The sequence below is a fragment of the Sardina pilchardus genome, chromosome 14 (genome assembly GCF_963854185.1).
Source record: "Sardina pilchardus chromosome 14, fSarPil1.1, whole genome shotgun sequence".
In the NCBI taxonomy this organism is placed as follows: Eukaryota; Metazoa; Chordata; class Actinopteri; order Clupeiformes; family Clupeidae; genus Sardina; species Sardina pilchardus.
Window position 1 is genome coordinate 19,771,048 of NC_085007.1, and position 15,553 is coordinate 19,786,600.

The 15,553-nt window shown below is 42.5% G+C and overlaps 2 protein-coding genes across 3 annotated transcripts; both read left to right on the forward strand.

The window, feature by feature from the left end:
* The first annotated feature begins 2,434 nt into the window (after positions 1 to 2,434).
* LOC134100788 (gastrula zinc finger protein XlCGF57.1-like) lies at positions 2,435 to 6,692 on the forward strand. The gene is made up of 3 exons (XM_062554209.1): positions 2,435 to 2,716; positions 2,823 to 3,000; positions 4,126 to 6,692. Exons 1-3 carry the CDS (start codon positions 2,531 to 2,533, stop codon positions 5,577 to 5,579), a joined length of 1,818 nt encoding a protein of 605 aa, XP_062410193.1. The 5' UTR covers positions 2,435 to 2,530; the 3' UTR covers positions 5,580 to 6,692.
* Positions 6,693 to 7,297: 605 nt separating this feature from the next.
* On the forward strand, positions 7,298 to 14,711 carry zgc:103482 (intracellular hyaluronan-binding protein 4). 2 transcript variants are annotated; one of them, XM_062554077.1, is made up of 8 exons: positions 7,298 to 7,735; positions 8,148 to 8,241; positions 8,448 to 8,603; positions 8,719 to 8,790; positions 13,136 to 13,219; positions 13,395 to 13,560; positions 14,138 to 14,344; positions 14,469 to 14,711. In XM_062554077.1, the coding sequence occupies exons 1-8, from the start codon at positions 7,474 to 7,476 to the stop codon at positions 14,511 to 14,513; spliced, it is 1,086 nt and encodes a 361-aa protein (XP_062410061.1). In that variant the 5' UTR covers positions 7,298 to 7,473; the 3' UTR covers positions 14,514 to 14,711. The 2 variants fall into 2 exon arrangements, with proteins under 2 accessions (XP_062410061.1, XP_062410062.1); XM_062554078.1 differs by having other exon boundaries at positions 8,722 to 8,790.
* The last annotated feature ends 842 nt before the right edge of the window (positions 14,712 to 15,553 follow it).

Genomic DNA, 15,553 nt, shown 5'->3' on the forward strand with positions numbered 1-15,553 from the left:
TACATATGCACAACTTATTGTTTTCACAGCCACACAATTTGAAGTTCAACAGTGTATGTCAATGGCAGGCCTACAGTGTATTATGTGACTCGGTACACCTTTGGTATGGCCTGGTACCCACAAAGGCGAATTCGGTATAAACATCTATATATTTTCTAAAAGAAGACCTTCTAAGGATTCCATTTCACCCCCCTTTTACATATGCACAACTTATTGTTTTCACAGCCACACAATTTGAAGTTCAACAGCTGTGTGTCAATGGCAGGCCTATTATGTGACTCGGTACACCTTTGGTATGGCCTGGTACCCACGAAGGCGAATTCGGTATAAACAACTATATATTTTCTGAAAGTAGACCTTCTAAGGATTCCATTTCACCCCCCTTTTACATATGCACAACTTATTGTTTTCACAGCCACACAATTTGAAGTTCAACAGCTGTGTGTCAATGGCAGGCCTATTATGTGACTCGGTACACCTTTGGTATGGCCTGGTACCCACAAAGGCGAATTCGGTATAAAAATCTATATATTTTCTGAAAGTAGACCTTCTAAGGATTCCATTTCACCCCCCTTTTACATATGCACAACTTATTGTTTTCACAGCCACACAATTTGAAGTTCAACAGTGTATGTCAATGGCAGGCCTACAGTGTATTATGTGACTCGGTACACCTTTGGTATGGCCTGGTACCCACAAAGGCGAATTCGGTATAAACATCTATATATTTTCTGAAAGAAGACCTTCTAAGGATTCCATTTCACCCCCCTTTTACATATGCACAACTTATTGTTTTCACAGCCACACAATTTGAAGTTCAACAGTGTATGTCAATGGCAGGCCTATATTATGTGACTCGGTAAACGCTTAGTATGGCCTGGTACCCACAAAGGCGAATTCGGTATAAACATCTATATATTTTCTGAAAGAAGACCTTCTAAGGATTCCATTTCACCCCCCTTTTACATATGCACAACTTATTGTTTTCACAGCCACACAATTTGAAGTTCAACATTTGTGTGTCAATGGCAGGCCTATTATGTGACTCGGTACACCTTTGGTATGGCCTGGTACCCACAAAGGCGAATTCGGTATAAACAACTATATATTTTCTGAAAGTAGACCTTCTAAGGATTCCATTTCACCCCCCTTTTACATATGCACAACTTATTGTTTTCACAGCCACACAATTTGAAGTTCAACAGCTGTGTGTCAATGGCAGGCCTATTATGTGACTCGGTACACCTTTGGTATGGCCTGGTACCCACAAAGGCGAATTCGGTATAAACAACTATATATTTTCTGAAAGTAGACCTTCTAAGGATTCCATTTCACCCCCCTTTTACATATGCACAACTTATTGTTTTCACAGCCACACAATTTGAAGTTCAACAGTGTATGTCAATGGCAGGCCTACAGTGTATTATGTGACTCGGTACACCTTTGGTATGGCCTGGTACCCACAAAGGCGAATTCGGTATAAACATCTATATATTTTCTAAAAGAAGACCTTCTAAGGATTCCATTTCACCCCCCTTTTACATATGCACAACTTATTGTTTTCACAGCCACACAATTTGAAGTTCAACAGCTGTGTGTCAATGGCAGGCCTATTATGTGACTCGGTACACCTTTGGTATGGCCTGGTACCCACAAAGGCGAATTCGGTATAAAAATCTATATATTTTCTGAAAGTAGACCTTCTAAGGATTCCATTTCACTCCCCTTTTACATATGCACAACTTATTGTTTTCACAGCCACACAATTTGAAGTTCAACATTTGTGTGTCAATGGCAGGCCTATTATGTGACTCGGTACACCTTTGGTATGGCCTGGTACCCACAAAGGCGAATTCGGTATAAACAACTATATATTTTCTGAAAGTAGACCTTCTAAGGATTCCATTTCACCCCCCTTTTACATATGCACAACTTATTGTTTTCACAGCCACACAATTTGAAGTTCAACAGCTGTGTGTCAATGGCAGGCCTATTATGTGACTCGGTACACCTTTGGTATGGCCTGGTACCCACAAAGGCGAATTCGGTATAAACAACTATATATTTTCTGAAAGTAGACCTTCTAAGGATTCCATTTCACCCCCCTTTTACATATGCACAACTTATTGTTTTCACAGCCACACAATTTGAAGTTCAACAGTGTATGTCAATGGCAGGCCTACAGTGTATTATGTGACTCGGTACACCTTTGGTATGGCCTGGTACCCACATGTATTTTCGATTTAAATGTCTTATTTAATTATTTTCTAACTTTACCTTCCTTTGGTAACGCAATACAGTTTTAAATTAATAATTTTCGTCCTCATGAATTGAAAAAGCAATGAATATGTTCTGACTTTTATTTTGAAAGATTCGCGAATGGCGGCCATGTTGGATTTTTCTTTACTGTCGCTAGTTTCACACTACTCATCCATCCTCGCTGGAGTTTGTTTATGTACATGGCTAGATCTAACAGTTTAATCAACTGGTGGTTAAGAATGAAACTTCTAGGCAAAGAGCACACTGCATAATGAGTTGCGCGACCTTGCAGTCACAACTTGGGTGCATAATGAACATTTTAGCGGAAGCGGCAGTGGAAGAACTTGGCAGACTGCTCGATGAAAGCTCTGCTGCTGTACTGCCCATAGAGACCGCGCACCTTGCAACAAACAGTACTCTTAAGAGAAAACTACAGAGAGAACACAAAGCCAAAACAGTAAGTTTGACCATTACTCAGCTGATTACAAAGCTGACCCTATATTTCTGTAATTTTGATCGGTCTCGCATGCCGCTCGTTCATAGTCTGAACATTCTCTTTGCAGAGGGATTTTGCGTTCTTTATGGAGGTCCTGAGCAAATCAGCTGTGGACAAAGTGATGCTTTTGGTCAACAAGATAATGTTCCAGTGGCAAGAATGTGAAAACAATTGTCCTAAAGGTCGGACAGAGTGGAGAAATGCTCTATCCAAAGCCCCTGATCACTTCACTTATACTGCAAATGGTTGGTATCATTTAATACTGTCCTCAATTCCTGAAAAGGTAACATTTTCATTTGTCCAGCAACCTAGGATTAACATATGCCATGATCTGTAACTTTATTGACACACACACACACACACACACACAGATACACACACTAGGACTGACACTTATTTTCATTTTCGAATAATCAAGTCTATGTTTGTTCTGCACACATGGATAGTTGAGGAATTTTATCTTTTTTCGAAGTCATGGAATATCATGGTATTTGGTTGGAGCAGTTTAAAATGTACTTGCCAAATGACATTTGCAAATATGTTCTGTGCAGTTTTATATTTATATCTTGCTATTAGCTTTACTGCTTGCTTGCCTGAGTGGTTGTGGTTAGCCTGACTTTGTTTTCAATAACAGTTCATTAATCTAATATTCTTGAACCCTACAGTACGTGGCTAGTCTGAAATCGTTGGTTGGTGTATTGTCATGTCAGGGGAAAAGTCATGGAATTTTATATTTCACTTAAAGAGAGAACCCTGATAGATATTTAGTTTACGCTCCTAGAGGAACAAGTAGCGGCAGAGAATATTCAAGTTTCAGAAGCTGCTATCAGAGACTTGATAAATAAAATAGAATTAATTTATGAATAATGACAAACAGATTAACTTAGGACCCAAATAGTTGGCGATTAGTTGAATCATTTAATCTACACACACATTCACACTCATTCTTGCACACTCTGGCGCACTGGCAACACCGTGCAGTGTCCTCACACAAATACATCACAAGCATACGTATGCACTAGAGGTCTGACACATCTGCCCTGTGCCGCCCGCTCCCACAATGTTGTCCTGCTTCTGCAATAATGTGCCATTTTTTAGTCCCACTCCTACTTACATCTATAACTTAAAGGTCCTGCTCCCGCTCTCAAAAGCTTGCAGCACATGCAGGAGGGAGATTCAGTTTTGCTTTCTGTCTCACTAAAGGGGTACTTGTCACACACAACTGAAATATTTTTTTTACGATTTTTTTGAACTACACATAGTTCTACACATTTGTTTTCTGTGCGTCATGATCGCCAAGACTGGGAAGTTCTGGGAAGCTCCAAAATGAAAATAAAAGTGCAGCCTATAACATTTTGTTCATATTACAGGACCACCAGCAACAGGGAATTCTTCTGAAGGGTCCTCATCTGAGTGGGATGCGCAAGACGAGGGGGTGGGCGACTCAAAAGAACGGGATCAGCCGCAAGAAACCAGCGCGGACCTGATTGTAGAGGACCGGGATGAACAGAGTGGTCGGACTTCACCTCAGATTGATGTGTCTGCTCTGCTGCGATTCACTTGTGAGACGTGTGGCAAGAGTTTCACTGAGAGGTTGCCCTTTAAGCGTCATATCCGGGTGCACACCAAAGCATTCAGCTGCCCAGTATGTGCCAAGTGCTTCACCTGGCAGAGTACACTGGATGCCCACATACACCTGCACTCTGGTGAGAAACCATTCAGTTGTGACCGCTGTCCCAAGAGCTTCTCACTTAAGAGCAGACTGGAGTCTCACAAACAGCACCATATCGCAAGTCAGCAGATAAACTGTGCGCACTGTCAAAAGAGCTTCCCTAGCCAACGTCGTCTGGACCGCCACAAATGCAGTGCGGTCAAGACTTCCTTTGTCTGCACTACCTGCGGAAAGACCTTTCTGTCCAAGAGCCGCATGCTGGACCACCAGACGCTGCACTCAGGCGAGAGACCCTTCTGTTGCGATGTCTGTGGCCTCTTGTTCAGCTGTGAACGCTACCTGAAGAACCACCAGAAAAGCCACCAGAGCATCAGCTGCCACGTGTGTGACACGTGTGGCAAGCGTTTTAATCACGCCAACGGTTTGACAAAGCACAGTTTGGTCCACACAGGTGAACAGCCCTTTGCCTGTGATCTTTGCGGCCGGCGCTTCAGCCTGGCCGGTAACCTGAAGCGCCACCAGATCACCCACACTGGACAGAAGCTGTATGGGTGCACTGTTTGCCCAAAAAGGTTCACTGCATCTCATTCCCTCAAATCTCACCTGCTGAGCCACACTGGGGCCAAGCCATTCAGCTGCGATGTCTGTGGCAAGGGTTTTGTGAACCCAGCCTACCTGAAGAGGCACGCCCACATCCACATGCCCAGACGGCCCTTCGCCTGCACGGTCTGTGCCAAGAGCTTCAGCTTCCCCAGTCTGCTCGGCAAGCACATGAACGTGCACACGGGGAGGCGGGGTCTCTCTCCGGGCCGCGAGTACCCGTGCGGACGCTGTGACAAGGTCTTCTCGCTCAAGAGCTCGCTCGCCGTCCACCAGCGCGTCCACACGCAGGAGAAGCCCTACGGCTGCCGCATCTGCGGGAAGCGGCTGGCCTACGCGGGCGGCCTCAGCGCCCACATGCGAGTCCACACGGGGGAGCGGCCGTACGGCTGCGACGCCTGCGGGAAGCGCTTCAGCCAGGCCGCGCACCTCAAGAACCACCAGCGCGTGCACACAGGCCTCAGGGTCTTACAGTGTGCAAGCTGCGGGAAGAAATTTGGAGACCGGAAGCATCTTAGACTTCACAATTGTGAACTTCAGACATTTCTGTGAGGGAAGGATCTGGTGCTCATGTAACCAGGGGCCCAAAACAATGTAGATGTAGTTGTGCAAAATCATTATGCTGATTTCATACCCTGCAAATCAACTGACACATGGATGGATCAGTGCAAGTGTTTGTTGTATGTATTTATGCCACACCATTTTTGTGAAACTTCTGATGAACTTACAGTTTATTGACTATGTTCCTCACTTAGATATTAACAACTCCATCAGTTAATACACTGTCTTATTGTAGTTAGCCACACACTCTTTAACTGTATCGTTTGTTTTAGTCATTTCATTTTCATTTTAAATATTTGTTTTTGCCTCGGAAACAATAACATTTCTGTCATTATCATGTCTGCTAAAAATGACAAGAAAAAACAAAACAAACAAAACAAAAGTTCATTAAATGTTTTATTGAAATGATAACTATGGGGTCTTTCCAAAAACAATGACTCACGCTTGTCCAGTAGGCTACTGTCTCTACATGGACAATACGTTAGCCAACCTCTGCCGAAGTTACCCTGCTGACCAATACACCTAGCCTTGCCAAATCATGCCATACCATAATTTAATTATTCTCTGATAGTTGTTACTTTTGCACCTGGCAGGTTCATTACCAAACTGTTCCTCGAGAAGCACATGCTCAGCCATGCTCGGGCAAGCCCTTTCAACTGTGATGTGTGTGGCAAGGGCTTAGTCGTCTCAGTCCACCTGAAAAGGCCCAGGCACAGATGCATGCCCAGAGAACCGTTTGTTAGTCAGATCTGTGACGAGAGATGCAGCTGGCAGTCTGCTAAATAAGCATACTCTGCACAACAGAGCCTTGCTCTACAGAGCCCCAAAAGGTCACCTGTAGCCACTGTAACAGTTAGTTCCTCCTGAAGGCCTCTCTCCACATCCACCAGCACGTTTGTTTAAAAGAGAGGCCCTACAGGTGGTGTGTCAGTGGGGAAACAACTGGTCTACGCTGGTGCATGGACCATACATGCGCAGACATGGTAGGGATATGTCCATACAGTAGCAAGACAAGCACTTCAGTCAGGCTGCACCTGAAAAGGGGACCTAGAATAGTTTGCCAGCTGTGGGAAGATATTTGGTGAGCTTAAGACCTGTAGAATTTTGTGTGATTCTTGTGTTTTATTTTATACCATGTTCTTGACATTAAAAAATGGTCTGTTTCTTTTTTGTTATTGCAATATAGCATGCCGTTTTTAGAAAATGTACAATACAGTTGTACAAGTGAATAGTAGACATCTGTTTGGTTAACAATGTAGGCCTTTTGTGTCATTGTGGCAGTAAAAATAGCCTGGCACAGACAGCCCTTTCATGTAGCCTATGCATAGGTTAAAATCTAGAAATCCATAGACCTTGGAAGTCTACCATAAACAGTGTTAAAGTTCAGTAGTAAATTATTCCTTACGTTCAATTGCGTCCTGACAGTGACAGTGTCAGGACATAATAATGCTTTACTGACCTTTATACATTTTTTACACAACTCACTTGAATGACCAAGCCATTCCAGAAGTTATTTTAAAAGCCATGACATTAACACTTTATTTTATAAAATTATTAATATCGATATAATGCGTGGTGATTCTGAACAGACCTGAATCGTCAGCTTCCCAAAATTCATCTTGATTGATTGGCCAATCAGCACTTCACAGAATTTAAGTGGAATGATTAGGGCGGGGTTTTGTATCCTGATAAATTAAGCGCCATTTTGGGAAAAGTCACGTTTCCAATCAGGAACGTTCGTTTTACATCAGAGGACTCTTTGGCACGTCTAATCAGAAATGCTTTCGCTTGGACCGTTCTGCTCTTAAAACTGGGCAGTTTGTGGTATCTTCCGCTGGTAAAAGTGGTGCTTTGTCAGGTTGTTTAAAAACTCTCTACACTTGCGATGAAGGGCCTGGTTCCGGAGGACGCACCCGATAGTGGGTACGGATGCTTGGTTACGAATCGCTTTGGCCAGCTTTTCGATGATGAGTCAGACCCGTTTGACATCCTTCAGCAAGCACAGGTGGAGAAGCCGAAAGCCAAGAAGAAGGAAGATTCTAAGAAGCCTGGGAAAGGGCTTAAGAAAGGGTCTCAAAGGGACCGCAAGACCCTTGTCACAGTCGCTGGCGACGGCGATAATGTTGCCAGTGTCAAAAGTTTACCAGGTGAGTTAACACAGACATTAGCTACAGACCCTTCTAGTGAACGTTAGCACACATGCTACTGGATAGCTAACTGAGTAAATTTACCTTGTTACGTTGCTATTGCTGTTCTTAATAATTAAGTACGTGCTATAAACTTATGTTATTGATTCTCCATGCTAGCTAGTTATCTACAGCATTTGGTTTTGGCACATCTGTTGTCAGCTGATGGACTGGGATAAAGTAAACGTTAACGTTCAGTGTTCTCGCATGCTCCACATTTGGTGGGCTTGAAACGTGTGCACCTGCTTTCAAATGCTGACATGAACATAATGACTTCTATAGTCTTTCAATTCAAAATGGGCTAACTTGGTCCACAATTACGTAATATTGTGATCACTGTTCATGACTGACTTGCTTCGTGTGCTTTCTGTAGCCCAGAAACGTCCCGAGAAGGGAGAGAGACGCGTCAATTTCACTGAAAGGAGGGTGAATGAGAACGAGGCTGATCTCGGCTTCTCTGTTGAAAGGCAAGTATGCACAAACTAAATGGCAATGCACCACTGAAGTCTGTCCCTGCTTGCTCACTTGCGTTCAAAACTAGGGTATTGATTGGCACATGCTCAATATTTTTTGTACAGCCCAGTGATTGCTCAATTGATACAATCAAATAATCAAAGGCCCTTAGAGAAGGCTTGTTTCTTAATAACCTTTTTGTGTGTGTTTTCCCTTTCAGGCCTGTTGAACATGGTGAGAGAGGTGGAAGAGGACGTGGAGGAGGACGCGGCGGCCGTGGAGGAAGAGGAGCAGGTGGTGCATATACCCGGTCCACCGATGGCTTTGACCCTAGAGGCAAGAGGGAGTTTGAACGCCACAGTGGCAGTGATCGAACGTAAGGCTTCCCTCAGAAAACTAATTTGAATGGCGATAGCTCGTTTCTTTACTTTTGAGCAAGGACCTTTGGTTTGTGAATACTGTTGTCCTGAGTTGCTCTGGTCTTGTTTCAGGAGTGTCCGACCTGAGGAGAAAAGGGGAGGCAATGGCTCTCGAAACTGGGGCTCCATGAGAGACCAGATGAGGTGAGTACCGAAGGCTCCTCTGTAAAGGTACTCTGTCACATTGATCCATTGAATGAATGGGAAACCACATAGGCAGTGTAGCACATTTTTATTTAGAATCTGTTATTTGCCACTGCTGTTACCAAAGAGTGAATTGCTCCCAGTCTCCAAATGACTCGTCTTTCCGTGTAATGCTGTTTATTAGGCAAAATGGAAAGGCAGCTGAAGCCCGTAATGACTATTGATTTTAGGCAGAGGTTGAGCTGCTTTGAATCTAAAATGCACTTCTGCTGATATCGCTTACACCTGAGGCTATTTTCAGTATTGAATTGAGCGGTCACTGTCTGGGGTTATTCTAAATATTTTAATGCTGAACAACTTGAGGTTTAAACTTGCATCTACTTTGGCATGACATTTCTTGATTACCCATTTGTTTTAAATGTATCTAATGTTTCCACTTGGCTTGAATATTGACTTGAGCCTCATGTAGAGGGGCAGGTCATCTCCTTGGAGACAGTGTGCACCCATGTTTCTGCAGTAGGCCAGAAAGGACATTTTGTGTTAAGTTTAAGAACCCACATTTTGACCTGAAGGATCATATTAATTGGCTCAAGGAAAGGCAAGAGTGTATGAAATCACATCAAGGAACCAGCTGCTTGAGGCAATGTCTGAACAAGTAGACATTGGATGTAGCCTTTTTCAGATAGAAATCGCTTTTTTTCCTGCTGGTCAGGTAATCTGACCTACCACTCCAAATGTTCCTTGTTGCGCCAGCTAAGACATGGCCTGGGGGCATAGCTCGGGTTACAAACACAAGTAGCCTATTCCTTTTCTACTGTCACAGTTGGAACTGTATCTTGATTGTAAGTTTACATTTGTGTCAACTATTTACCTTTAATTCAACCCCAGACCTGGTGATGTTGCAGCTACTGAAAATGATTGCCAGTTGAGCAAAAAACATTGCTCATCGGTCTAGAAACAAGTCAAAATTGGCTACAAGGGCCATGGAAGCTGTGGTTTTTATGTTTGTCTATTTTTGGTCTTTATTTTTGCAAGTTAAATGCTATATGTAAATATCTATGCAGAGTAAAGCACTCATTGCATGTTATGACTTCTTGATGCAGTTTTAAGCATGCCTTCTCTTACACTGGGAAGACAGGTGAAGTTTTGTTGGTTGCAATCTGCAACCTCATCACTAGATGCCGCCATTATCAAGTAACACTATCCAGCCTACTAATATAGTAATATGGCATACTAATACACTATATTGCCAAAAGTATTGGGTCACCTGCCTTGAGACCTATATGAATGTAGTCCTATGTAGTATTGCGTGCATGCAGAGTCCTTCAAATGTGCCACTGTCATTGCTTGCTGTTAAAGGGAAATATTATTCTCATTGTTTTAAAGGATGTTACGCCCAAAACACACCCATGACTAAGACATAAGAACGACCCTTTTACATCCAGCACCTGATCACAATTCACACAATTAAATTGGTGAATGTGGACTGCCATGCTTTCAAAGAGGAACTATGCAGGATTGGCGATTTCATCTCTGGTTTCGGTTTTCGCTCATTTTATGCTTGCATATTTCTCTGCAGAGCTTCCCCGACAGTTTTAGCGTGTATATTTATGCATATATAGGCTATATATAAATTGCAAGCGTGGTTCTTGTTCCTTACGCGTCTGACTTCCAGATGTAAACAAGTAGTAGACTGTAGTAGACTTCTACTGTAGAAACTGCAAGGTTGCAATAGCGGATAGGGACACTGGAGGCGGGAGGAAATATTACTGTTTTCGATGAAACTGGTCAGTCAAGCAAAACAACGATCTCTGAGCGATTTTATGACAAGTTGCATAGGGTCTCTTTAATGTGTATAAACTTTGCTTCTGACCATCTGTTTTTGAACGCCAAAAGAGGGACCATAGTCCTCAACAGGGAAATTCAATTTTAAAACATTGCATAACATTCATGTAGTCATTCCATCCAAAACATCCGTATGAAAAAAACGTCTAGAAGCCAATTTATGATGGTAGCTGGTTTTACTATAGCTGGTCTTTGCTGGTAGTTTCAGCTATTGCTGGTCCTTGCTGGTATAGCTGGTTAGGCCAGCAGGTGGACATGCTGGTAGGTGGACATGCTGGTGTGGCCATCTGAGGAAGCTGGTGTGACCAGCCTGTTGTGAGATACAGCTGGTGTGAGATGGTCATGCTGGTGACCAGCCTGCCAAGCTTGACATTGTTGGTGTAAGATGGTCATGCTGGTTTGCTAGAATGACCAACATAAGCTGCCATGGCCAGTAAAAACCAACAATGTAGACCACTAACACCAACTAAAATGACCAGCATGAGGTGGTACGACAAGCAAAACCAGCAGAATAGACCTCTGAAGTTCGCCTACAAAAAAGCCACCATCTTTCCCAAATAAGGAGATCCGGTATCTTTATTTATTTTTTTCTATGGGAAAATAACATGGGATTTTCAATTATTGCACCTGTTAAACTCTCACAGGGATGATGACATTGGAAATGCAGGCGTTTTTCACTAGTTTTGTCCACTGCCGTCTAGTGGATACTGATATTTTGGTAGGTGAAGATGGCACACCTTGATCTTTGCTACCCCAGAGCTAATTTACAATGCAGAGATTTGGATCCTTTTTGTAGGCCAACGTCAGGTCTATTACCATCGTAAGCTGGGTAAACCAGCTGAAGGTCTGTTTTTGCAAAGGTTTTGCTGGTCTAGCTGGTCAACCATCATAGGGTGGTCTAAAGCTGGTCAACCAGCAAACCACCTTAAGCTGATCAGGCTGTTTTTCAGCAGTTAGAGCAGTTTTTTAATCATACTTGACACACTCGTATACAATGAGATTCTATTTGTTGGTGTCAACACTGGAAGTTTTGAGGTACACTGTAGGTTGGGCCACAGGTCCTGCAGGGAGGTTCTTTCTCTTCCTAAAATAAAAGTTTTAGATTTATGTACTTTGTTATAGTTGTTTCAGTAACACTTCAGAACCTTTGTATGTAGTCTCTAAAAACGCCAATAAACATCTGAATTTAACTGATGTGTCGCACCAAAGGACATTTAAGCTTTTGTGGCAGTTAATGACTATGCTAATACTGTCATTAGCAATTGACATGCATTTGCATAATAGTATAGTCCTGCTGTTAAAAAATACAAATTTGAATTTAAAAAATGACATTTAGGGGTCTCACACCAAAGGACAAAAACTTAACTTCAGTGGTCTGAACAGTTAAATATTTTAACTATTCTGAGAAACTTACCATGTGCACTGCTCCTGGGCTTCATAGGGGTCTTCAGGCACATGACCTTGAATGGGGTCTCGACTAAATGTAGTTGTCCATAATATTCCCCAGATCAAAGAGGAATTATGCAGGATTGGCGATTTCATCTCTGGTTTCGTTTTTCGTTTTCGCTCGTTTTATGCTTGCATATTTCTCTGCAGAGCTTCCCCGACAACTTTAGCGTGTATATTTATACATATATAGGCTATATATAAATTGCAAGTGTGGTTCTTGTTCCTTACGCGTCTGACTTCCAGATGTAAACTGAAGACGATCGCTTATCAGAAAGTTGCAAGGTTGCAATAGCGGCTAGGGACACTGGGGGCGGGAGGAAATATTACTGTTTTCGATGAAACTGGTCAGTCAAGCAAAACAATGATCTCTGAGCGATTTTATGACTATGAAAAGTTGCATAGGGTCTCTTTAATATCAGCTTATTGCATGACACCAAAGGACATTTTAATTTTTTTTTCTGTGACAAACATTACGGAACTCCTACCATATGTATGGGAAAAGTGATTGCCACTTAATTAAAACTCCTGTCATAATTGCAAGTGTCTATTTTGCTAACATCTTTAAACATTTTTAAACATTCTTTTCTCTTTATGAAAGTTAATAGTTATATAATTGTTGTCTACAGTCATACCACAGGTCAATTTTAAGGTTTGACTCAGTTCTCAAAAACAATCAATAACTCCATAATAACAATAATAATGTAAAACAAGAAAATGCTTAGCCAGTTGCAGTATTTTAAATGATGTGATATCTTCTGTGACTGAAAAAGCCACGTTATGTCAACCACCCGTATAGCTAGCCAGTCAATATTGCGAACCCATTTTGCAGTTTTGTTTGACACTGTTAATAGATCTCTTAATTTTTCCATAATGCAACACTGCTGGTAGTCAGCTTTGTGGCCTAAACAAACAAATAACCGTTGTGCCACAGATGTACTGCTAGTTCTGTAATCAAATGACTGGGAAGTAAGGTGCATTTCCTCACAGTATACAGTCATGGTCATTAGGCTTCTGCTGCGGTCATGTTGACTTTTTTTTTTTTTTAATTCAGCGCAACAGTTGATGAAGCACCTGTTGAGGAAATTGGACATGGAGAGGATGTTCCTGAGGCAGTTGTCGTTGATGGGGAGAACTGGTGAGTCCCGGTAACTTTAATTGATCAACTTGGATTAAGCATTAGTTTGCTTTTAAGTTTGTCTGTTTATCCATATGATTTGCTTTTACATCCATTTTGTATTTGGACGACGTGTTTAACAAAAGCAACTTACAGCAGTAGAGAAACATTTAAGCTACATGTTGATGTGCTGTAGCGCTCCAGAAGGTGAGGAGGTTGTGGAGGTAGCTATTGAGATGTCCCTGGATGAGTGGAAGGCCCTTCAGAAACAAAGTCGCCCTAAAAACGAGTTCAACATTCGCAAAGCTGAGTCTGCTGTACCCACCAAGGCGGTGGTCATCCACAAGTCCAAATTGCAAGAGGTTTGTTAGTTTGTTTAACCTTTTTAATACCAGCTGTGAAATCTTACCTCTGACAGTCCCCCGCCCTTATATGCAAGTTCACCCACTTGGTGGCTATCTTGGTAGAGGGCAGTTATCCTGGCCAGCTATTTTCCTACTCAAGTGAATGGGGAGGCATACATATTGACATATGTAAAAGTAAATCAGCCCCCCACCCCCAAATCTCTAAAATAAAGCAGAAAATGTGTGGGTTATAGGCAGCTGCCATATAGGCATTATGAACCAACCCCATGGCTTTCAATGGAGGATTCTTTGCTCTGTCCTTGTCAAGTCTCTGGTACGAAATCAGGATGCTGCATGGAAATGAATAATGAAATCCGCATTTTACTTCTGAGGCATTTATCTGGAAAGGATTAAGTGTGTTCTTAGAATTTAGGCAGTCTTCCTGTACCCGGATTAAGCCTAGTCCTACACTGAATCTTTTCAGTCAGTGACTGTCTCCATTGATATTCTACATTAATCCAGGTCTAGGCATAATCCACGCCTAGGGAACTGGCCCTTTATGTTTATCTCGGGTTGCTAATCGTCTCTTTGACAGGAGCAAGGCGAGATAAATGAACAGCTGGAAGAAGGGGACGTCTTCCTCCGTCGCCCTGCCAATGACATCACCTGTAAGATGGAGATCAATTTTGGCAGCCTGGCTCGACCCTCACGCGGTGGCCGAGGGGGTCGCGGCGGACGGGGAGGCCGTGGGGGTTCCAGTGAAGTGCGCCCCCAAATCTCACCCAACAAGCACATGGTTGCGGTAGGTCACCCATGGGTTAAAAAAAGTGGAGGGTAGTCTGCAGAAGGCATCTAGTTTCCTTTAATCATGTATCTACTTGACCTCATTTTTGTTCAGCCGGTGAATTTCTTTATTTTAATTTTAGGTCCCTAACCCAGATGACCCTGAAGATTTCCCTGCTCTGGCCTGAGGATCAAGAAGCATGGCCTCTTGTCTTGGCACTGTGTCTTCAGTACACCTACGCTTGAGTAGGCGCACACTTGCAGGTTTTGGTTCTTATCGAACCCACGGAGCTGTGCATTTTTCCAGATGTGTACTTTGGAATAATAAGCTTGTGTTGAGTAACCTGAGAAGTTCACCTGTTTACAAATAAATAATGCATGATTGACATCTTGTGTTTCTTTGACATTCAGCAGTGGTATGAATGAAATGTGTGAAGAACATAACTAAAGGCTTTTCTGATTCAGTGTTTTAAAACAAAACTATTAATTTAAAATATTTATTAATGCAGTTTTCAGCTTAAGTCGTGCTAGAATGGCATGGTCAACCTTGTAATAGGTTTGTAAGCATATACTAAAATTCAACTCAACAGTTGCAGTTTGTCCCTGGTGTTGCCATTGAAATGAACCCTTTTGGGAACTCAAAGTTCTTTTCACCACAAGGGGGCACTGTAAGATCAAAATGTCAACTTGCTATTGTTCCTACCCCGGCTCCCCTCTGATCAGAAAATGAGAATTGATCTTTGTTTGCTAATGACTGCAGTGAAGGGGCGATTAAATCTGAGACATTGCGACCTGTGGCCCCTGCAGCTTCCAGACAATTTCTAATCAGGCAATGGGATGCCATGACCAAACTGTCAAATCCACAAAGATTTTGTGATTTATTTTTGATAGCAGTTGGGGTGTGACTCAAATACCTAGTCCTAGGTGTTAAAAGTATACAGCTTTTCCTCGCTGAATAGTGCAATCCAGGTTCATATTGTTGGACCATGTCCACTCCATGGCACATCTGCCGGGTGAACATACCGTGCTTAATAGATTTTATTTTTAAATTAACACAAGACTAGCCCCCCTTTTCAGCTGTAGACTTTCCCCATTTCTATTCTGGTTGCAAGTTTCCTTGCGGACTTAACAATGGTATTCGTCTTGTATGTCTCCTGGCAGCATTGTATATCAATTGAGACAGATTTGTGTTTTCAAACTAGTCTTATCTATAGTGGTGGTCTGAGGT